Below are 23,812 nucleotides of genomic sequence, written 5' to 3' on the forward strand. Positions count from 1 at the left end.
GCTGTCACCTGCTCTGAAAGCCAATCTGCCTCTGACTGCCGCTCACCCAAGCCAGGATGCCAGGGTGATTCAATTTCAGATATTTCACTTCCAGGCCAGATGACAGCATGGCAGGGAGAGTTCCCTCTCTACCATCATACAGTGGAGCCTCAGGAGAACGTGTGAGAAGGCTTCCGGGTGCTGAGTTTACAATGCAGATTTCCCCACGTCTCCTTTCCAGGAATGTTCTATTTCTTTCATTTTATTTTATTTTACTTTATTTATTATTATTGTTTTTTAAGTAGGCTCCACGCTGGGGTCCAACACAGGGCTTGAATTCACAACCCTGAGATCCAGAGTCGGATGCTTAAACAACTGTGCCACCCAGGCATCCCAGGAATGTTCTACTTCTGATCACTTTGCCAGTGGAAACTTAAGAAATACTGAACAAACATAAATGACTTGCCCAAGATCACTCAGGTACTTAACAGGTGACTGTTTTTATCCACAGGTCACAGGCATGAAGCATATGCTACCCTGGGTCTTTAACATCACACCAGGTAGAGGAACCCTATTCTTTTGCTGTCCTTTCCTGCCCGAGGTCCAGGCCCGCCTGGAGGAGTAGGATCTGTTTGAGACCTCAGAGGTGTTTAGAGGAAGAGATCAGGTTGGAGTCAGAATGGTCCAGTACCTGCGGGAAGGTGTAACAAACCTGGGAGATCATGTATCTCTGAGCACTGAGGGTAGAGGGGCAGATGGGTGTTTACAAGGTCAGGCTTATTTACCAATCCAAGGCCAAAGCACCTTGTCTTAACCAGGTGATGTACAATCTTTTCCCACCCTGTCCATTGGGTCCTCTGACAGCATCCAGGTGTTATCCAGAGGGGTGGTCCTCTACTATAAGCTGTTCCTCCTCCCTTCTCTGTGTCACTCATCTGGCCCAGGGGATCCACAACTGTCACTCAGGGCAGAGAAAATGCAGGAATTGGAATTTGTAAGAAATGCTTAGGAATAACCTGGGCTGGCATTTCTTCAGGTGACAACTCCAGGCTTTGGGTGGGTAGGAGGGCTCTTCAGTGAACCCCCATCCCTCTGTATACCCACCCAGGCTGCCCATACTTTGGGCAATTGGGCAGCTCTTAAGATTCCCTGGGCTGAGGGGCCTCTCCCAGGAGAATGGGAAAGAATTCTTTCCTTTGTGTGACTTGCTTCATTATGTATGAGTGTTGCTGGCTCCCATGGTTGAAAAATGATCATTCCTTTATTGGGTTTTCCCAGCTTGAGGCAAAAGCTTTTGGAAGACCAGGCTGTGCCTGGGAGGATTTAGTGGATTAAAGAATACTGAAGTTGGGGAATTGTGGGGACCTGGCTGTGTTCCAGGCCAACAATTCTGCCTCGGTCACCTCCATAGCCCCTCCCCAGCACACACGGTTCCCAGGGCACGTGGAGTCAGACCTGCACAATTGGGATCCCAAATCCCGTGGTGGCACATGCTCCAATTTGCTCTCACCCTGCGAGGACGGGTGGCGAGTACATGATGTCCCCGTTCTAGAAAGGAGCAAGTCGATGGCTTGTATCATCACAGCTTACTCCATGTGAAGGGCTTGGAACAGTGGTGCATGGCAGAGTGTCAGCGCTCCCAGAGTGACCTCGGGTACTATTATCATCGCTAGCAGCTGGGCTGGGCAAGGAATCCGACTTGATAATACTTTGGCAATAGCCCTGACGAACTATCGAATGTGGACAGGGAAACTCACGCCAAGACTTCTGAAAAGCACCCGCTATGACATCCCTTTGGGTCCTCCGCAGGCGCGGTAGCCGAGCGTGTTACACTCAGGCCTACCCGCCAGAGACACCCAACCTCGCGGTGGTCAGGGCTACCCGAGGACACCCGGAACCCTAGCGGCTGCTTGGCGGTGGAACTGAGGGCGGGGCTCCAGCGCAGCAGGACGACAGCGTAGGAGGACCTGGGCGGGGCCTGGGCTTGGCTCCGCCCGAGCGCGGCCCCGCCCGCTCTCCACCTGCGACCTGGATTTCTCAGTGCCAGGCGGGGGCGGAAGGCAGCGCAGCCGGGGCCCTCAGCCTGGGGGGTGCAAATAAGGGTCTGTCTCTTCGTTGGGAAAACTTCTCCAAATCCTGGAATTGGTGCACAAAGCAGTCTTTTTAAAGCCAGTAGCCGGGGCTGTGTAATAATTTACCCGCGTTTGTCTACGCACACCTGCCTCTCTCTTTTAGACCGACAAATGTTTACCCTGTTCCCACCCAAGCCAAATGCCGGTTTGTTTATTAATCCCAGAGGTTTCAGCTGCCTTTCAATGAGACAGATCCCGGCCTAGAAGGAAGCTTCGAAACATTAACATTCAAATGAAAGAGCTCGGGAGTTGTGGGGGTGGGGAGCAAAGCGGGGGCGGGTGCCTCCGGCAGCTTCTACCCGGGGCTCCACTTTGTCTGGGGGCGGGACCTGATATTTACAAGACAGAAGGCGCCGCTTGGGGCCGCCTTTGTTGTGCGGATGACCTCGCCCGCACTTCCAAGACTGATCGATGGCCCGGGGGCCAAGCGGGGCTGTCCGGCGGCGGCCCGGGGAGCGGATGTGGGGTGATGAGAAAAGGACAGTCCAGGAGCTGCACCGGACCAAGAGTGCGTGGGGGCTGCCTTCCCCTGAGCGCACCGGCTCTGCTGTCCCGCGCTTAGCCCTCGAGCCGTTGGGGACCCGCTAGCGGCGGCAGGATTGGCCCGTCCACCCCGCCTGGGCTTTGATCTCTTTATCTGAGATTTCTGAGTCCAAAAGGGCTTAGCCGGCACTGCGCCTGCCCCAATGGTGTGGACACCTGGCGCCTCCACGCCTCCCGCCCGCTGAGTCCATCGGGGTGCGGCCTGTGAAGCTCCAGGAAGTAAGTGTGGGCGCGAACCCGCGGTCAGGAGCGGGCTCTGGGCGCCCAAGGCCGCCTGGTGGCACGTCCCGAGCTGCGGTGCCCACCCAGCCACGCATCGCGCTACCCGGGCCTTTGCTGCCAAATGCACGATTTCCTGCACGTCTTTGCTGCGCTCACGTCTCCCGCGCTCACTTCTGCTTTGCTTCCTCCGTCTCGCTGAAGCGGATGTACACAACAAACCTGAGGCTTCTGAGCCCGGAACCCCTTCCCCGCCCCCAGATTCCTTGGCTACCCCTAACAGCACTCTACGATGAAGTCGTAATCGCACTTATAATTAGCTGTACGCCGTTGGCTTCCCCAGGCCATGGCTTCCCGCGGCCCATGGTCCAGGGTCCCGGGTCTTCCCTACAGAATGAATGTTTGCAGGCAGTCTCCCATACTCACCTCAGGCTGTGCATCCTCTTCCTCTGGAATCACCGAGATACCTCCCGGAGGACCCCTGGGATTGTGGAAAGGGAATTATGTGTCAGTTTTGGTAAAATGAGGGCAATTCATACCAGTCCCTCTCCCCCTCCCAAAAGGGTTTTAGGAGGCAGCGTGAGTTAGGGGCCATGCCACTTCGGGCTCTTGATAAACTGCACGGTCTGATCCCAGGCAGCTTCTCAGTTTTATCTCACTCTGCCCAGAAGCTGCAGTGGGTCTCCTGACTTTGCAGAGACTCCACAGTAGGGTCAACCTTTGAGAAAAAGATATGCTCTGTTAATTCTGTGCCCTGAAAAATGCACGCGATCTCCCAGTTTTGCACCCGGTTTCAGGCTCCAGGCCATGAAATTTGTCCAGGCCCAGGTTCAAGAGTCCTGTTCCAGAAGCTTCCCAGGCTCCAGTTACCTGCTTATTCTCCTTTCTCCTGCCAAGCTGGCTTACTTGTTATTCCCCAGCAGGTATCTGGGCTATGCAGCATTAGTGTTTTTGTTAGTGGTCAGCTGCTTACAGGAGTGCCTCCTATGAAGAACTTAAAGTTCTTTCCCCACACCTTCCACCCTCCACCGCAGCCAGAGGTCATCACCTCCCAACTGCTACAGCAACTGGTTGAACCTTCTGACCTGGAGCCTGCTGCTCCAGATTTTGTCTTGGTTGGGTTTGTCTCAGTCCCCATGACTGAGGGCCTTGACTTAGATCTTTTCTGTACCCTCTCCATCCTTTTAGTCCGGCTCACTCCCAGAGTTTATCAGGTTGCATAGGTGACCTTAGGACCCATTTGACGACTTCACCTCCAAAATAATCTCTCAAATGCTGCTTAAGTGCTACCAAGAATGGTATAAAAATCCACCCCCCCCCCCCGCAGAAGGCACACAGAATAAATTCTTTTTTTAAAAAGTTTATTTATTTATTTATTTATTTTTATTTTTATTTTTTTTTAAAGATTTTATTTATTTATTTGAGAGAGAGAGAATGAGAGAGAACACATGAGAGGGGATAGGGTCAGAGGGCGAAGCAGACTCCCTGCCGAGCAGGGAGCCCGATGCGGGACTCGATCCAGGGACTCCAGGATCATGACCTGAGCCGAAGGCAGTCGCTTAACCAACTGAGCCACCCAGGCGCCCCTATTTATTTATTTTTAATAATCCCTACACCCAATGTAGAGCTCGAACTCACCACCCCGAGATCAAGAGTCTCATGCTCTTCCAACTGAACCAGCCAGGCTCCCTGGCACACAGAGTAAATTCTTAAGCATCAGAAACTGCGGGATTCCTTTGCCTAGAACAAGTAGCAGGGCTGGAGAACTACTTCAAGCATTCCGAACTGAGGGCTCTGCAAATATTCTGTGGCCTGCTCTGAGCTCAGTGCAGTAGAACCACCAGCAGGTGCTGATGGAGGACTGCTGTTGGCCAGGCAGCAGGTTGGTTAGGGGTACCAAGAGCATGTCAACCATGGCGTCTGCTCTCAAGCAGTACTTCCTGAGCTGCTCTCGAGGCTCCAAAGTCGTTCCAGTCCTCCCCACTGCATTAGTTTCTCCTTCCTCTGTGAACTTTTAACTTTCTTCTCTTTGGGCACTTACTGCACTCTTATTTGTTGGTTTTATCAATGTCCACCAGAGCCTGAAGGAAGGCCACCAAACAAGTGATGGTCAGGACAGCCTCCAACTCTGACTCTCACAGGACAGTCAGGAAAGGGAAGGGATTCCAAGGTTGGGTGTGCCAATCTGGGGAGGTTGGCCCTGGGGACAGATTATTTTTTAAGATTTTATTTATTTATTAGAGAGAAAGCACATGTGCGGGAGCAAGAGAGCACAAGTAGAAGGAGCAGGCAGAGGGAGAGGGAGAAGCAGATTCCCTGCTGAGCAGGGAGCCCGATGTAGGGCTCGATCCCAGGACCCTGGGATCATGACCCCAGCCTAAGGCTGCCGCTTAACCGACTTAGCCACCCAGGTGCCCCTCTAACAGATTTTTTTATTGGGGTCTTTTTTTTTTTTTTTTGTAGTGTAGTAGGATATAAAAATTACACCTAGCTCTCAGATCTTGGTTTCAAATACCATTCTGCAATAAAAGGAACGAGGGACCCTTGGAGAAATGGGTGCTTCTAAGACTGGGACAAGAAATGTGCAAGATAGGACGCCTGGGTGGCTCAGTCGTTAGGCGTCTGCCTTCGGCTCAGGTCATGATCCTGGGGTCCTGGGATCGAGTCCCACATCGGGCTCCCTGCTCAGCAGGAAGCCTGCCTCTCCCTCTCCCACTCCCCCTGCTTGTGTTCCTGCTCTAGCTATCTCTCTCTCTGTCAAATAAATAAATAAATAAATCTTTAAAAAAAAAAAATCTTTAAAAAAAAAAGAAAAAGAAATGTGCAAGATAATGTAACCCAACCAACATGAGCTTGCCTCGTGGTGAGTCAGAAACGGCACCAGGTTGAGTTGTTACACCAAAAAAACCTTTTATTTGCAGCAAATAAGAAGAACACATGGGGTGCCGGGTGGCTCAGTCGTTAAGCATCTGCCTTTGGCTCAGGTCATAATCCCAGGGTCCTGGGATCGAGCCCCACATCCGGCTCCCTGCTCAGCAGGAAGCCTGCCTCTCCCTCTCCCACTCCCCCTGCTTGTGTTCCTGCTCTAGCTATCTCTCTCTCTGTCAAATAAATAAATAAATAAATCTTTAAAAAAAAAAAAGAAAAAGAAATGTGCAAGATAATGTAACCCAACCAACATGAGCTTGCCTCGTGGTGAGTCAGAAACGGCACCAGGTTGAGTTGTTACACCAAAAAAAACTTTTATTTGCAGCAAATAAGAAGAACACATGGGGTGCCGGGTGGCTCAGTCGTTAAGCATCTGCCTTTGGCTCAGGTCATAATCCCAGGGTCCTGGGATCGAGCCCCACATCCGGCTCCCTGCTCCGCAGGAAGCCTGCTTCTCCCTCTCCCACTCCCCCTGCTTGTGTTCCCTCTCTCACTATGTCTCTCTCTGTCAAATAAATAAATAAAATCTTCAAAAAAAAAAAGAAGATCACAGAGAATGACTTCCAAGGCCGTGACTTCCCCAGCAAGGGTGAGTGGATTCCTTTTATTTAGGGTTAGGATGAATATTTAGTTAGGGAAGCCTTGTCATCTCATGTAGAGACAGACATAAGGTTGTGCATGCGTCTTAAGGAAACATGCTTCTAGGGGCGCCTGGGTGGCTCAGTCGTTAAGCGTCTGCTTTCGGCTCAGGTCATGATCCCAGTGTCCTGGGATCGAGCCCTGCATCGGGCTCCCTGCTCCACGGGGAGCTGCTTCTCCATCTCCCACTCCCCCTGCTTCTGTTCCCTCTCTCGCTGTGTCTCTCTCTCTCTCTGTCAAATAAATAAATAAACAAAATCTTTATAAAAAAAAGGAAACATGCTTCTATACACGGTGTATGTTATGCAAATGAGGCTTGTGCTCCTCCTTGGGTGGAGATTTTAGTATTATAATGACGTAAAGGTAGTTGTCGGTCATTCTACAGGTCATTCCATGGTCCATCTGCACAAGTGTGAGTCAGGGGTTAAGTTCAAATTGGTCTGGGTTGTCTAGGGGTCTTGTCAAGGCAGTTGCTGTGGCTGGAGGGGCAGTTTCGCTTTCCATTTGCCTGAGTTAAGAGGTAAGCTAGAAAGAAGAGTTTGAGGGAAGATGTGAGACACGGGTCAGTGAATACAAGTAGGTGGGCAGTAAAGGTCAGGTCTTGGGGTCTAGCTGGTGACAATAAGCCTGGAGCATCTCGTAGTGCTGGTAAGTTAAGGAAGTACTGAAAAACAAACCCCCTCAATGCTGGGGGTGTCAAAGGCACAGAGAAGCCAACTGAAAGAGCTCCTAATGGCTAAAACTGGAGCAATCTGAGCAATAAGAGTAGTATTGGGTTATAACCCCAAATATAAAGTAAATATCCATGAATCATACTGATATAAGTGATTGAAAAAATAAATAAATGGGAAAGAAGAAACAAATCTCCCATGCAGAAGAATTCCAAATAATGTATGTTGCTGGTGTGAATTAACTAAATCTTGCAATTCCTTTTGCATATGAGGCTGCTCCTGGGTTTTATGTTGTAATCTGACCTTTGGGCATCCTGGGTTTTATCTCTAATTCAGTATGTAGTTTTCAGTCTTGGCTGCAAGTTAGAATCTCTTCGGGAGCTGCTAAGGCCCAAATTAAATTGGACCCCAGACCAATTAAATCAAAATTTCTGGGCACGCAATCCAGAGATCCAGTGAGCCTGAAGATTCCCTCGGTGATTTCAGTGGGCAGCTAAGGTTGAGAGCCACAGTTCCAGTAGTGGGCCCAGAGCCACCACCAGTGGGATTGGCTTCCTTTTGCAGGAGACTGGCTCCAGAGTCTCTAAGGGGTCTTCAAGCACAAGCTGACTCCTCAGACACATGAGGCTGAGTGTGGTTAGGAGTACTGTAAACCTCACTGAACTTGTGAGAAGCCTGCTCTTCCCTTATCACTGCCTTAACTTTCACCTAAGATATGGTGAAGCTGTGGTGCCCAGGTGGCTCAGTTGGTTGGTTAAGTGACCAACTCTTGGTTTCGGCTCGGGTCATGATCTCATGGGTAGTGAGATCAAGCCCAGCATTGGGCTCACACTCTGTGGTCTCTGCTTGAAGATTTCCTCCCTCTGACCCTTCCCCAACTCTTATGCTTGCCTGTGTGCGCGTGCACTCTCTTGTGCTCTTTCTCAAATCAATCAATAAATGAATGAATGAATAAATAAATAAATAAATCTTTTTAAAAAAGTGGTGAGGCTAGGGCGCCTGGGTGGCTCAGTCAGTTGGGTGTCTGCCTTCTGCTTGGGTTGTGGTCCCGGGGTCCTGGGATTGAGTCCCTCACCGGGCTCCCTGCTCAGCGGGGAGCCTGCTTCTCCCTCTCCCTCTGCCCCTCCCCCTGCTTGTACTCTCTCTGGCAAATAAGTAAATAAAATCTTTAAAAGATATGAATCCAACTGATACTGTAATTTATTAAAGTACTGCTCAAACTTTGGGTCTGATTTTTGGCTCCCTCAGCCCTGTGGCTACAAGAGGTTAGCGATTCTTTTAGCATAATTATAGAAAGTCCCTGGGCTGTGTCTTAGATTAAGAATTTATAGCATTTCCTTCTTTCTCTTTCTTTCTTTTTAACCTTGAAACAACCTCAGACTTCCTTCTTCTCCCCACCCCAGAACCATTTGAGAGTAAGTTGCTGACATGATCATCCTATAATACTGAAGTGTAGGGGGCACCTGGGTGGCTCATTTACTTGAGCGGTTGAGCGTCTGCCTTTGACTTAGGTCATGATCCCAGGGTCCTGGGATCAAGTCCCACATTGGGCTCTCTGCTGGGCGGGGAGCCTGCTTTTCTCTCTCCCTCTGCCGCCGCTCTGTCTACTTGTGTGCTCTCTCTCTCTGTCAAATAAATAAAATCTTTAAAAAAAAAAAAAATAAAGTGCAGGCCTTCTCAATTGGGTTTCCTCAAGTGAATGACAGAAGAGAAGAAAATGATTTGAGGGACTATTTATTCCAATTCTCCCATGGATGGTACATAATTAGCAGCATTATGCTAAGGAGAGAGTTAATTCCTACTATATTTGGGGTGCCTTCAGATATTAGGGCTTACTTCTCTGATAGAACAGTAAGTGTGTATTTCCTACAAAGAATCAACCTACATCAGAATCAGGAAATTAGCATTACTACCATCTAATCCTCAGATCTCATTCAAGTTTTGCCAAATGTCCTTTAGGACATTACGATCCATTTCACACTGGCAATCTGCTTTTAGTTTTCATGTCTTTTTAATGCCCTTCACTCTGGAACAGTTCTTCAGTGTTTCCTTAACTTTCATATCCTTGATACTTTGGAAGATCACAGTCCAGTTATTCTGTAGCCCCCAGTTTTGGTTTGTCTGTTGTTTCCTCATGACGAGATGCAGGTTATCACAGAAGTTATACCGTGCATTTCTATTTGCATCCAATCAGGTGGTATATGATTTTGATTTGTCATATTACCAGTGATGTTCATTTTGACTGCTTCATGGTGCCTGTTTCTCCACTGTAAAGCACTGTTTTCCCTTTGAAATTATTAAGTATTTAGTGGATATTTTGAAACCCTGTAAATACCCCATTCCTGGGCGCCTGGGTGGCTCAGTTGGTTAAGCGACTGCCTTCGGCCTCAGGTCATGATCCTGGAGTCCCGGGATCGAGTCCCGCATCAGGCTCCCTGTTCGGCGGGGAGTCTGCTTCTCCCTCTGACCCTCCTCCCTCTCATGCTCTTTGTCTCTCATTCTCTCTCTCTCTCAAATAAATAAATAAAATCTTTAAAAAAAAAAATACCCCATTCCTCATCAATTTACTCATTTACTAATACTAGTACAGACTCATGCTTTCCTATTTTATTTCAATGGGATATATTTTCTTTTTTTTCTTTTTAAAAAGATTTTATTTATTTATTTGACACAGAGAGAGACAGTGAGAGCAGGAACACAAGCAGGGGGAGTGGGAGAGGCAGAAGCAGGCTTCCCGTTGAGCACGGTGCCCGATGCGGGGCTCCATCCCTAGGACCCTGGGATCCTGACCTGAGCCAAAGGCAGACGCTTAACGACTAAGCCACCCAGGCGCCCTGGGATATATTTTATTAATGTCATTTTTTTTTATTTTGGCTGGCTCAGATTGTCCCAGATTTGGTCAGTGGGAGCTCCCTCATGCTGGCTAATGTTCCAAACATTCCTGAGCAAGTCCTTGCTTTCTGGTTTAGAAAGGTGTTCTGGGCTCATCTTGTTTGTTCCCTGCTCTAAGTCTGGAATCTGCCATTTCTCTAAAGAACATTGGTTCCTTTTAGGAGAAATGGTATTCCTTGGTGCTATGTGTGCTCATTGCTATTAGGATTCTGCTCTTCCAGGCCCCCTGGACAACGATAGGAAACGCACACACACACACACACACACACACCCTGTTTATTTAACCACCTTTCCATCTTGAAAGCCACAAGTTCACACTCATACCTACAGTTCCCAATCCAACATCACAGGATTTATGTTATTTTTCTCTCTTTCCATATTTGTAGCTTACTCTTCTGGCTCTAATTGTCCTTAATATATTTACTTATGTGATCAATCCCCTGTATGCAAACCATCTTCCAGCACTACTTCCACCCCCACACAAGCACAGAAGCTTTCCTCAAACACACTTGGGCTCTAACTCCCCAGCCAGTCTTTCTCTCCCACATGGATGCCTTCTTCATCCTGCTCAGGCTCTGCCAGCCCATGCCACACTTCCCCTCTATGTATATGCCCTCCTCACCCTGCTCGGGGTCTGAGACACCCCCATCCCCAACCAGGCTGCCCCTCCATGTCTTCTGTAGTGGTTTAAAAATATATCTGCAGGGGCGCCTGGGTGACTCAGTTGTTAAGCGTCTGCCTTTGGCTCAGGTCATGATCCCAGGGTCCTGGGATCGGGCCCTGCATCGGGCTCCCTGCTCCACGGGAAGCCCGCTTCTCCCTCTCCCACTCCCCCTGCTTGTGTTCCCTCTCTCGCTGTGTCTTTCTCTGTCAAATAAATAAATAAAATCTTTAAAAATATATATATATGTATCTGCAAATTCCTTGAAACTCTTCCTTTCAAAAGGTGTCACCTAATTCCCCTCTCCTTGATGATGGGTTGGATTTAGTGACTCACTTCTAATGAATAAAATATGATAGAAATGATGCCATAGGACTTTCTAAGCTAGTTCATTAGGAAAAGATAACTTCTTCCTGGCTCACTCTCCGGGATCACTGGCTCTCAGGGAAGCCAGTTGCCATGTTATAAGGACACTCAACAGTCCTAGGGACAGAGTCATGTGTGGCTAGGCCCACAGAGAAAGAAATCAACTTGTTAGCACTGACTTCTCAGGCATGAAGTGAGCCACTATAGCTTCGGCCAAGACTTCAGATTATTTCAGCCCTCAGCCATCAAGTCTGCCAGGCTAGGCCTGAGACATCACAGAACAGAGACAAGCCTGCTATGCTCTGAATTCTTGACTCACAGAAACGGTGAGATAGTAAAAGATTATTGTTATACCCCACGAGGTTTGGGGGTAATTTCTAATGCAGCAAGAGATAACTAATACAATTTCATTACCCTGCTCAGGTGTGACGCCCTCACTGAGCTACCCCTCTGCAGTGCTGTCCTCACCCTCCTCGGGCTTTGACACCTACCTGAGGCCAACGTCCTACGTAATGCCCTCCTGGGGCAGCCCAGGTTCTGACTTACTGGGCCAGGCCATACTCCCCTATACAAACGCTCTCCGAACCCAAGTCAGTCACCAATACCCCACTCTGTGCCTCCAGTGCTCCTTCCACTCCAGGGACAAATGCCTTCCTTGCTCTGTCCTGCCTAGTGCCTTTAGGATTGAACTTTCCAGGAACGTAAGGGAAGAGATGAGAAGAGAAGAGTAAAAATAAACAGAAGTGGAAGAGGAATAAGAAACTAGGACCTTGTGCTTCTCAATCTCCTTCCTCAAAGTACCCAGAGTTCAAAGCAACGGCCTCACCCATAGTCCCTGAATTCCTTGTTTCCTCTATGATGTTTTCGGATGGCAGCCACTAGGACCCCCAGAGCCTTGCCTCAATGTGTGTTTCATTCCAGGCAACCCTAAACAATAGTTAAATCGTTTATTTTGTCACCACATGCCATAACCTGCAAGTTCTCGTCCCTAAATAATGACAGTTCGTTATCTATTGGTGCATAACAAATTACTCTACAACTTAGGATACTGAAACAACACATACTTATTATCTCACAGTGTCTGTGAGTCAGGGTCGGGGCACAGTGTACCTGCATCTTCTATGTCAGGGTCTCTCCAAGGTGGCAATCAAGGTATCCGTCAAAGTTGTGGTCTATCTGAAGGTTGACTCAGGAGGGATCCATGTTCAAGCTCATTCACGTGGCTGTTGACAGGATTCAGTTCCTTATTAACTGTGGATCAGTTCCTTGCCATTTGGACCTCTCTAACATGTCAACCAGCTTCATTAAAGCCTGCAAAAATAGAAGGTCATAGGGCAAGATGGAGGTCACAGTCTTTTGTAACTTAATCATCCCATCACTTTTCACCTATTTGTTAGAAGCAAGTCACCAGATCCAGAGCACACAATAGTATAAACAGCAGGAGGGGAGGAGGTTTGGGAACCATCTTAAAGGCTGCCTGTAACAATTATCTTCAACCCTGTCCAGGGAAGATGACCATTTCCCCTAACTTAAGCAAAAATTATCTCTAGAAAATTAGGTTTAGAGTTCTACAAAGTTCTTGATATTCTCAAAACCACTACTAGGCATTTGGTGAACATTTCATGGTTTTTTTGTTTGTTTGTTTTGTTTTTTTTTTCACTGTTTAAGGAATTTTTATTAAAGCAAGAATTTTATAATCCAAATTACGTTTCCTTGCTCAGTTATCAATTGTGTTATTTAAAACATAAGTGACATTTTGGGGGCGCCTGGGTGGCTCAGTCGTTAAGCGTCTGCCTTCGGCTCAGGTCATGATCCCAGGGTCCTGGGATCGAGCCCCGCGTCTGGCTCCCTGCTCTGCGGGAGGCCTGCTTCTCCCTCTCCCACTCCCCCTGCTTGTGTTCCCTCTCTCGCTGTGTCTCTCTGTCAAATAAATAAATAAAATCTTTAAAAAAAAAAAAAGTGACATTTTGAGCTATTCCACAGTAAAGAATTACAAAATTAAAGAAAGGAATACTTTAAATTTTTGTACTTTGCTGAAAATTCTTTTTCCCAGGGTCTATAAAACATTAATTTGTTTTTATATTTTATCTTTTTTTTGTGGGTTTTTTTTGTTGTTTTTAAATCAATAAGTAATCTAGGACTAGCATTATGTTTGCTAGACCTGGCATTTGCTCGGTACATAAGGTTCAAAGTTTCCTTTCCTTTTTTTATTTATTTTGTATTTTGCAATTTTTTTCCATAATGTTTAAGTTTTTCGATGTTTAGATATTTTTCTTCCGTGAAGCACGAGTTTCTTTTGGGGGTCCCCGGTCAATTTTAAACAGTTGGAATACCAGTGGCACTGTTAGCTGCTTTCTGGGCAGCCTCTTTAGCTCGGTGGGCTTGTAGTACAGCTACAGCTTCATCAACTTGAGAACGGAGAGACTCTGGAGACTCAAACATATGAAGAAGTTCTGAATTACCAATCTCCAACAACATGCCAGTGATTTTACCAGCAAGAGTAGGGTGCATGGCTTGAATTAGAGGAAAGAGCCGTTCACCCAACATTTGCTTTTGCTCTTGAGGAGGGGCAGATGCCAACGTGAAAGCAGTCAAAGGCTCCTGACCTTGTACATGAACAGCAGGCTGCTGCACGGTAACTCGTGGCTGTGCATTAAGATGCTGTTGAGGATTGCGAACTCCCGCAGCGTACTTATACTGTGGAACGGTGCGGACAGCAGGTGCCGCCGCAGGACGTGGCCCCACCGTCTGTGTTGATGTGTTAGCAACATGCTGTGTCGACATGACTCATGAAACCTGTGAAGAAGCTGGTCTCATGGTACTAAATGGTGGTCTAGGAGCGGCTGGGCGGATAGCACCGGGCATATTTTGGAATGGGTGAGGTCTGGCACTCTGAGCAGTCCAGCGAGGACTTGGTCTTAGTTGAGCAATTTGGCTAGGAGGATAGCATGCAGCACGGTTCTGAGTCTGTCGGATAGCTGCCATGAAGTAATCTGAAAGAGGTGCTGGCTGGTAGGGGTTGATGACAGGACTGGGCACAGCTCTTACACTTGCCATTCTCTGCATATCCTGGTTAGTGAGGTGAGTCTGGCGTTCTTCTTTGCGCTGAGCTAAAGCTACATACAATGGCTTGGTGGCCACAATTCTACCATTCATTTCTGTAACTGCTTTTGTGGCTTCTCCTGGGGAGGAGAAACATACAAAACCAAACCCTTTGCTGCGACCACCCTCCATCATAACCTTTGCACCAGTGATTGTACCAAAAGGAGAAAACTCTTTCCGGAGACGTTCATCATCAATACCATCATCAAGATTTTTCACATAAAGGTTAACACCCTGGTATCTGGTGATCCCATCTTGCTTCATCTGTTCAAATTTGCGCTTAAGTTCCGTCTGCCGTTCCACTTTTTTCTGAGCTCGACCAACGTAAATTTGTTTTCCATTGAGCTCCTTTCCATTCATCTCATCCTCAGCTTTCTGTGCGTCTTCATGCCTTTTGAAGCTTACAAATCCAAAACCTTTGGATTTTCCATCAGTCATTACTTTCATACTTAAGGCAGGTCCAAACTTGCCAAAGAGATCCTTACGGTGCTCATCATCCGTATCTTCTCCAAAATTCTTGATGTAAACATTGGTGAACTCTTTTGCCCTAGCTCCGAGTTCTGCTTCTCGTTCTTTAGGAGACTTAAATCGTCCAACAAATACTTTGCGATCATTTAGAAGCATCCCATTCATTTTTTCAATAGCTCTTTCAGCTGCTTCCTGTGTCTCAAAATGTACAAATCCATAACCTTTGGAACCATTTTCATCACAAACCACCTTACACGAAAGGATGTTACCAAAAGCAGAAAATGTACCATACTGTGCTTTATTACCAATGGATTTGCCCAAATTTTTAATGAATATGTTGCCCACTCCACTTTTGCGAAGTGATCGATCACGCTGAGACCACACGATGCGTACTGGCTTTGCCCTTTATAACATCAAAATTCATGGTGGCCAAAGCGCGCTCCGCGTCCGCCGGCCGCTGGAAGTTCACATGCGCGTAGCCCAAGGAGCGGCGGCTGATCCTGTCCCTGCAGACCTGGATGGAGAGGATGGGCCCGGCCGGGCTGCCCTTCTCGTAGAGCATCGCCTCGGTCACGTCGGGGTGTAGGTCCCCCACGTAGAGCGAGGCCATAGGGTAGCTGGGGGCGCTGGGGTTCATCTCGGCACGGCCGCCCGCAGGGCGGAGGAGAGCGAGCGCTGGGCCGGGGGCCGGAGCCGGGGGAGGGGAGCGGGGGCAAGGGCAGAGGGACAAAAATCACCCGGAATCGAAAACTCCCCAACGGCCGCAGAACGGGGTCGATGGGCTGCCGCCAGCGGCTGGCTGTTGGCTGCCGGCTGGGAAGCGAGGGTGGCGCCGTCGGGTCAGGGCCGCGGGAAGGCCTCGGTCTCTTGGTTCCTCCTTGGAGCTGCTGCGGGGCCGCGGGCGGGTCGGTCTCGGCTGCTTCGTCGGGTTATTTTATTTTATTTTTTTTTAAGATTTATTTATTTATTTATTTGAGACAGAGAGAATGAGAGAGAGAGAGAGCACATGAGAGGGGTTAGGGTCAGAGGCAGAAGCAGGCTCCCTGCCGAGCAGGGAGCCCGATGCGGGACTCGATCCAGGGACTCCAGGATCATGACCTGAGCCGAAGGCAGTCGCCCAACCAACTGAGCCACTCAGGCGCCCCTCATCGGGTTATTTTATAAAAGAGGAAGAAGAAAAAAAAGTCTCCGGCGGGGGAGACGCGGATTCTTTGTAAATTTTTTTGGGTTTTTTAAAAGATTTTTTTAGATTTTTTTAAGATTTCTTTAATAATAAATGTGTGTTCCGAGGTCGGAGCACACACTCCAAACTCTGAGCACTAACCGCCGGGGAGAAGGGGCATTTCATGGGGTTTTGAATGAGTGAGTGAGAGAACGAATGAACTAACAAACTATCCTACTGTGGGTGGGTGTTATTTGGTGGCATATTCAGCTTGGGAGAACTCCTAAAAACCGCGGCTTAATATTATGAAGCCATTGTTTAAAACGCATCCGGGATATCTATATTTACTCATTTGGAAAGTTGTCAACAATATATTATCAAGTGAAAAGAGCAGATTCTAGAACATGAACCTGTTCTGAACAAAAATTCAGGTACATTTAATTCCAAGACGTTATCAACTTTTCAAGTATCCAGGAACAAAATCCAGGACAAGCTCATGATGCAATAAAAATTGGAAATTCAGAGCTATTTATTTATTTGTGGAATTTGGAGCTATTTATTTATTTGTGGAATTTGGAGATTGGCTTGAACTCATGGCCCTGAGATCAAGAGTTGCATCCTCCACCAACTGAGTGAGCCAGGCACCCCAAATTTGGAGATTTTTAAAGAAAATTAAAGGAGAGTAGTCTCCCAGAATACATTGGACACCCCAAAGAGTATCAGTATTGATGGCTCTGTCACTTCTATGCAGAAGGGACTTCATCAATTTTCTACTGCTGTGTCACACATTATCTCAAAACCTAGTGACTTAGAACGATGGCAACCATTTTATTATTATTCTCTCTCTCGTTTGCCATTGACTGGCCTCAGCCAGGCGGTTCTCAATGGCATCTTTCATGTAGTTGTAATCAAACCATGGCTGGGGCCTGAGTCTTTCTCATGGCTGGGACCTCAGCTAGGGCTCACCTGTACGTGGCCTCCCCGTGTTGTCTGGGTTTCTTCCCAGCATGGCAGCCTGGATTTCATGAATTAATGTCCCAAGAGGAGAGAGGCAGGCAGAAGCTGATCTGCATTTATGACCCATCCTCAGAAGTCAGGGCACATCACTTCTGTATTCTGCTGGTTAGAAACAAATTACTAGGGACAGCCCATATTCAAGGAAGGGGAATTAGACACCACCCCTGATGGAGAGAATCTCAAAGAATTTGTGGGCATATTTTATTTTATTTTTTTTTTTTAAAGATTTTGTTTATTTATTTGACAGAGACGCAGCGAGAGAGGGAACACAAGCAAGGGGAGTGGGAGAGGGAGAAGCAGGCCTCCCGCCGAGCAGGAAGCCCGATGCGGGGCTGGATCCCAGGACCCTGGGACCATGACCTGAGCTGAAGGCAGATGCTTAACGACTGAGCCACCCAGGCGCCCAAGTGGGCATATTTTAAAAACCGCCACAGGAGTCTTGAAGGAGACTGCTCTGGGCTCTGCAAGCAAAGGCTTCCCGGGCAAATGCCATGACTGCTGAATAAGGAGCAGGGCACACGTCAACTTCGGGAGGGACAGAAGTGGGAATGGGCCCTGGACATGCAGTGATCTAGGGCACGGAGCAGAAGAGTCCATTCCCTATGCCTAGTGCTGGACCCATTCCTGGCTGTCCAATGTGCCCACTGCTCAAGTCTGGCCCTTCCTGAGCAGTGCAGTCTGACCTGGCAAAAGATGCAGACAGACCTGTTTCCCAGCCCTGTATGCTGCCTACTGCCTCTCATATTTGGATGAATTACCCCAGTCTCATTAGGGATTATATTAGCCAGGGTCCTGGCAGAAAACAGATGACACACTCAATGGGGGTAATTTGAGGAGAGTTTAATACGAAGACTATTTACAAAGGTGTGAATAAGGTGTAGAGTAACCCTGGGGGATTGTGCAGTAATCCAAGACTGGGGACGAGGGACTAGGAACAATTGAGCTGTCTGTCACCTCCCCGGGGCGGAAGGACAAAACCTGGAGACAGAGAGGCTGTGTGGAGGGCTACCCTACAGGTGGCGGAACCGTGGGTGGCAGGACAAAGCCAGCCAGTGGGGGCTCTGCGGTGGGAACTGGGGAACAAACATCTCAAGTGTTCTCTCTTCCGAGTGCCGCCTCCTGCCAGAGCTTCCCACTGGCCAAACCCAAGGGGAAGCCAGAGTAGGAGTGAGCTGGCTAATTCTGTCTCGACAGCTCAGCCCCTGGGGGCTCGCGGTGGTGGGAGAGGGGTGGAAGGCTGATCTGGAGGGGCAAACAGAAGACGCCAGGCATAGAGATCAAATGGGAAAATGAATGAAGACTGCCTGGCCCAGAGAAGTCGCTCGGTAGGGCTGAGTTCCAACGCGCTGTTCAAAAGATGTAGAAAAGGTGGTGCTTCCAACTCACGGAGCTTTACTTGGCATAAAAATGCACATGAGTGTGTCCTAACACAAAGCATTTAAATGAATGTTCGTCGTTTCCCCCGGGAAGGAGGGAGGCACGCGCAGCCAGCTCGGGAGGCATAGCGTAGCCTCTAGCGGCATCTAGTGGGGGCTTAATGCGTGGACAAAATGTGGGGCTTCGGGGCGGCCCCAGCGCGCCAACTGTTACAAACCTCAGTAATGGTCCCCATCCAAACTGCTCGAATCATCTAGGCCTCCTGGAATTTGGCCATCACAGTTTTAACCACATCTTTCTTGGAACCCATCTCAAGATATAACCAGGCAAAAAGCGCCGGCAGAAGATTCAGAATAAATTTCGTAATCATAGTGAGATGTGCTGCCTGACAAAAACGAAAACGGATGGAGAAGAGGTATCTCCACTCCCATGGTCATTGCACAGGAGCCGAGCTACAGCAACAAACTAAGCGTCCCTGAATAGAAGAATGGTTAAAGAAGATGTGCTGTGGGCGCCTGGGTGGCTCAGTTGGTTAAGCGACTGCCTTCGGCTCAGGTCATGATCCTGGAGTCCCGGGATCGAGTCCCGCATCGGGCTCCCTGCTCGGCGGGGAGTCTGCTTCTCCCTCTGACCCTCCCCCCTCTCATGTGTGCTCTCTGTCTCTCTCATTCTCCTTGTCTCAAATAAATAAATAAAATCTTGGAAAAAAAAAAGAAGATGTGCTGTATCATACGGCGGCGTATTTTTCTGACATGAGAAAGAAGGAAACCCTGCCATTTGTGACAATATAGATGGACCTTGGTGACAGTATGCCAAATGAAATAAGTCAGAGAGAGACAAATATTGTATATATCTCTTATGTGTGGAAGCTAAAAAAACAAAAAATGGGCACCTGGGTGGCTCAGTCTATGTATATGCCCTCCTCACCCTGCTCGGGGTCTGAGACACCCCCATCCCCAACCAGGCTGCCCCTCCATGTCTTCTGTAGTGGTTTAAAAATATATCTGCAGGGGCGCCTGGGTGACTCAGTTGTTAAGCGTCTGCCTTTGGCTCAGGTCATGATCCCAGGGTCCTGGGATCGAGCCCCGCATCGGGCTCCCTGCTCAGCGGGAAGCCTGCTTCTCCCTCTCCCACTCCTCCTGCTTGTGTTCCCTCTCTCGCTGTGTCTCTCTCTTTCAAATAAATAAATAAAATCTTTAAAAATAAATAAATAACAATTAAAAAGTAAAAAAACAAAAAACAAACTCAGAAAGACAGGGACTGAGGCTGGGGAATGGGAGAGATGTTGCTTAAGAGTACATGCTGGAGACTAGTAGATAAATGTGTCCTGGAGGTCTAATACACAGTACAGTGATTAGAGACAACAAAACTGTATTATGTATTATAAACATTAAACTCGCTAAGAGCTTAGATCTTAATTGTTCTCACCACTAGAAGAAATGATCATTTTGTGACATGACAGAGATACCAGCTAACACTACAATGGCAGTCATATTGCAACATAAATGCATCAAATCCATATGTTGTACACCTTAAACTTATACCGTGTTACATGTCTATTATATCTCAATAAAAAAATGAGAATTGGATTACAACGCCACTCGGGCCGTGCTCTCTGGCTGCTGCTGCCACCTCCACCCTCGCCTCCGGTGCACATTAAAGATCCCAAACCATGACTGACTCCAAGTACTTCACAACCAATAAAAAAGGAGAAATCTTTGAATTAAAGGCTGAACTCAACAATGAAAAGAAAGAAAAGACGAAGGAGGCTGTGAAGAAAGTGATTGCTGCCATGACTGTGGGGAAGGACGTTAGTTCTCTCTTTCCAGATGTAGTGAACTGTATGCAAACTGACAACCTGGAATTAAAGAAGCTTGTTTATCTCTATTTGATGAACTACACCAAGAGTCAGCCAGACATGGCCATCATGGCTGTCAACAGCTTTGTGAAGGACTGTGAAGATCCCAATCCTCTAATTCGGGCCTTAGCAGTCAGGACCATGGGGTGCATCCGGGTGGACAAGATTACAGAATATCGGGCGCCTGGGTGGCTCAGTCGGTTAAGCGACTGCCTTCGGCTCAGGTCATGATCCTGGAGTCCCGGGATCGAGTCCCGCATCGGGCTCCCTGCTCGGCAGGGAGCCTGCTTCTCCCTCTGACCCTCCCCCCTCTCATGCTCTCTGTCTCTCATTCTCTCTCTCGCAAATAAATAAAATCTTAAAAAAAAAAAAAAAAAGATTACAGAATATCTCTGTGAGCCTCTCCGCAAGTGCTTGAAGGATGAAGATCCCTATGTTCGGAAAACAGCAGCAGTCTGTGTGGCAAAACTCCATGATATCAATGCCCAAAGATCAGGGATTTCTGGATTCTCTGCAGGATCTCATAGCAGATTCAAATCCAATGGTGGTGGCTAATGCTGTAGCAGCATTATCTGAAATCAGTGACTCTCACCCAAACAGCAACCTACTTGATCTGAACCCACAGAACATTAATAAGCTGCTGCCAGCCCTGAATGAATGCACTGAATGGGGCCAGATTTTCATCTTGGACTGCCTGTCTAATTACAACCCTAAAGATGACCGGGAGGCTCAGAGCATCTGTGAGCGTGTGACTCCCCGGCTTTCTCACGCCAACTCAGCAGTGGTGCTTTCAGCGGTAGAAGTCCTAATGAAGTTTCTGGAGTTGTTACCCAAGGACTCCGACTACTACAATATGCTGCTGAAGAAGTTGGCCCCTCCACTTGTCACTTTGCTGTCTGGGGAGCCAGAGGTGCAGTATGTCGCCCTGAGGAATATCAATCTAATTGTCCAGAAAAGGCCTGAAATCTTGAAGCAGGAAATCAAAGTCTTCTTTGTGAAGTACAATGATCCCATCTATGTTAAACTAGAGAAACTGGACATCATGATTCGTTTAGCATCCCAAGCGAACACTGCTCAGGTTCTGGCGGAATTAAAGGAATATGCCACAGAGGTGGATGTTGACTTTGTTCGCAAGGCTGTGCGGGCCATCGGACGGAGTGCCATCAAAGTGGAGCAATCTGCTGAGCGCTGTGTAAGCACATTGCTTGATCTCATCCAGACCAAAGTAAATTATGTGGTCCAAGAGACAATTGTCGTCATCAGGGACATCTTTCGCAAATATCGCAACAAGTATGAAAGTATCATTGCCACTCTGTGTGAGAACTTAGACTCACTGGATGAACCAGACGCTCGAGCAGCTATGATTTGGATTGTGGGAGAATATGCTGAGAGAATTGACAATGCAGATGAGTTACTAGAGAGCTTCCTGGAGAGTTTTCATGATGAAAGCACCCAGGTGCAGCTCACTCTGCTTACTGCCATCGTGAAGCTGTTTCTTAAGAAACCATCAGAAACACAGAGCTGGTACAGCAAGTCTGGAGTTTGGCACACAGGATTCTGATAATCCTGGCCTTCGAGACCAAGGCTATATTTATTGGCGCCTTCTCTCAACGGACCCTGTCACAGCCAAAGAAGTAGTCTTGTCTGAGAAGCCACTGATCTCTGAGGAGACAGATTTTATTGAGCCAACTCTGCTGGATGAGCTAATCTGCCACATTGGATCTTTGGCTTCGGTGTACCATAAGCCTCCCAATGCTTTTGTGGAAGGAAGTCATGGAATCCATCGCAAACACTTGCCAATACATCACGGGAGCACTGATGCAGGTGACAGCCCTGTTGGCACCACCACAGCCATGACCCTGGAACAGCCTCAGGTTATCCCCTCCCAAGGTGACCTTCTAGGAGACCTCTTAAACCTTGACCTCGGTCCCCCAGTCAATGTGCCACAGGTGTCCTCCATGCAGATGGGAGCAGTGGATCTCTTGGGAGGAGGACTAGATAGTCTGCTTGGCAGTGACCTTGGCGGGGGCATTGGAGGAAGTCCGGCAGTGGGACAATCCTTCATCCCCTCATCAGTATCTGCAACCTTTGCTCCTTCACCTACTCCTGCTGTGGTCAGTAGTGGTCTGAATGACCTGTTTGAACTCTCCATGGGAATAGGCATGGCACCTGGTGGATATGTGGCTCCTAAGGCTCTCTGGCTGCCTGCAGTAAAAGCTAAAGGCTTGGAGATTTCCGGAACATTTACTCACCGCCAGGGGCACATCTATATGGAAATGAACTTCACCAACAAAGCTCTCCAGCACATGACAGACTTTGCAATCCAGTTTAACAAGAATAGCTTTGGTGTCAGCCCCAGCACTCCTCTGGCCATCCATACACTGCTCATGCCAAACCAGAGCATTGATGTCTCCCTGCCTCTCAACACCTTGGGCCCAGTCATGAAGATGGAACCTCTGAATAACCTGCAGGTGACTGTGAAAAACAATATTGATGTCTTTTACTGCAGCTGCCTTTTCCCACTCAATGTGCTTTTTGTAGAAGATGGCAAAATGAAGCGCCAGGTCTTCCTTGCCACATGGAAGGATATTCCCAATGAAAATGAACTTCAGTTTCAGATTAAGGAATGTCATTTAAATGCTGACACTGTTTCCAGCAAATTGCAAAACAACAGTGTTTATACTATTGCCAAGAGGAATGTGGAAGGGCAGGACATGCTGTACCAATCCCTGAAGCTCACTAATGGTATTTGGATTTTGGCTGAGCTATGTATCCAGCCAGGAAACCCAAATTATACGCTGTCGCTGAAATGTAGAGCTCCCGAAGTCTCTCAGTACATCTATCAGGTCTATGACAGCATTTTGAAAAACTAATAGACTGGTCTGGGGCCCTCCGGCCACCCTGTGATTGGTGCAAGCCAAGAACTCTTAACTGGAAGAAATCGTATTGCCGTGTAGAATCTGAACCCAAACACACCGAGGCCGCCCACCAAGGTAGTGACTAGTCTAACCTGTGCTAACATTAGGGCACAACCTGTTGGATAATTTTAGCTTCCTGTGAAAATTTGTAACCACTGCTTCGATCACACCCCACCTCTTGCCACCTGCCTCTGCGATCTGTCCTTACTTGTGAGCTTCTCCATAGTGTAGTTTGATATTTTGTAATTGAGAGCTCATTTCAAAAGCAGAAAAAGACAAAAAATATTAAAGCAAGGAAAAGTGTCACTGAAACATTAAAAAAAAAATGAGAATTGATATTTGGCTGTCACTCATCAGCCAACCTCAATGAAGTGTCTGGTTCACTTTTGTTTCTCTCTCTCTTTAAAGTAGGTTTTAGGGGCGCCTGGGTGGCTCAGTCGTTAGGCGTCTGCCTTCGGCTCAGGTCATGATCCCAGGGTCCTGGGATCGAGCCCCACATTGGGGTCCCTGCTCAGCGGGAAGCCTGCTTCTCCCTCTCCCACTCCCCCTACTGTGTTCCCTCTTTCGCTGTGTCTCTCTCTGTCAAATAAATAAAAATCTTGGGCGCCTGGGTGGCTCAGTTGTTAAGCGTCTGCCTTCGACTCAGGTCACGATCCCAGGGTCCTGGGATCGAGTCCCACATCGGGCTCCCTGCTCCGCAGGAAGCCTGCTTCTCCCTCTCCCACTCCCCCTGCTTGTGTTCCTACTCTTGCTATGTCTCTCTCTGTCAAATAAATAAATAAAAAATCTTAAAAAAAAAATCTTAAAAAAAAAAAAAGTAGGTTCTATACCCAATGTGGGGCTTGAACTCAAGATCCTGAGGTCAAGAGTCACACACTCT

The 23,812-nt window shown here is 48.0% G+C and overlaps 2 protein-coding genes across 2 annotated transcripts; one reads left to right on the plus strand and one right to left on the minus strand.

Moving 5' to 3' along the window:
- Nucleotides 1-13,032: 13,032 nt before the first annotated feature.
- On the minus strand, nt 13,033-15,254 carry LOC123845494 (polyadenylate-binding protein 1-like). Its single transcript, XM_045876242.3, is given in 2 exon segments — nt 13,033-14,999; nt 15,001-15,254. Coding segments are annotated over 2 exon segments (1,419 nt in total). The 5' UTR covers nt 15,238-15,254; the 3' UTR covers nt 13,033-13,817.
- Nucleotides 15,255-19,731: 4,477 nt separating this feature from the next.
- On the plus strand, nt 19,732-23,238 carry LOC123846607 (AP-1 complex subunit beta-1-like). The gene is given in 4 exon segments (XM_064594906.1): nt 19,732-20,210; nt 20,400-20,502; nt 20,504-21,547; nt 21,549-23,238. Coding segments are annotated over 4 exon segments (2,868 nt in total). The 5' UTR covers nt 19,732-19,828; the 3' UTR covers nt 22,888-23,238.
- The last annotated feature ends 574 nt before the right edge of the window (nt 23,239-23,812 follow it).

Source organism: Mirounga angustirostris, unplaced genomic scaffold (assembly GCF_029215605.1).
Source record: "Mirounga angustirostris isolate CCGP_5_RB_7025 unplaced genomic scaffold, mMirAng1.0.hap1 SCAF_6, whole genome shotgun sequence".
NCBI lineage: Eukaryota > Metazoa > Chordata > Mammalia > Carnivora > Phocidae > Mirounga > Mirounga angustirostris.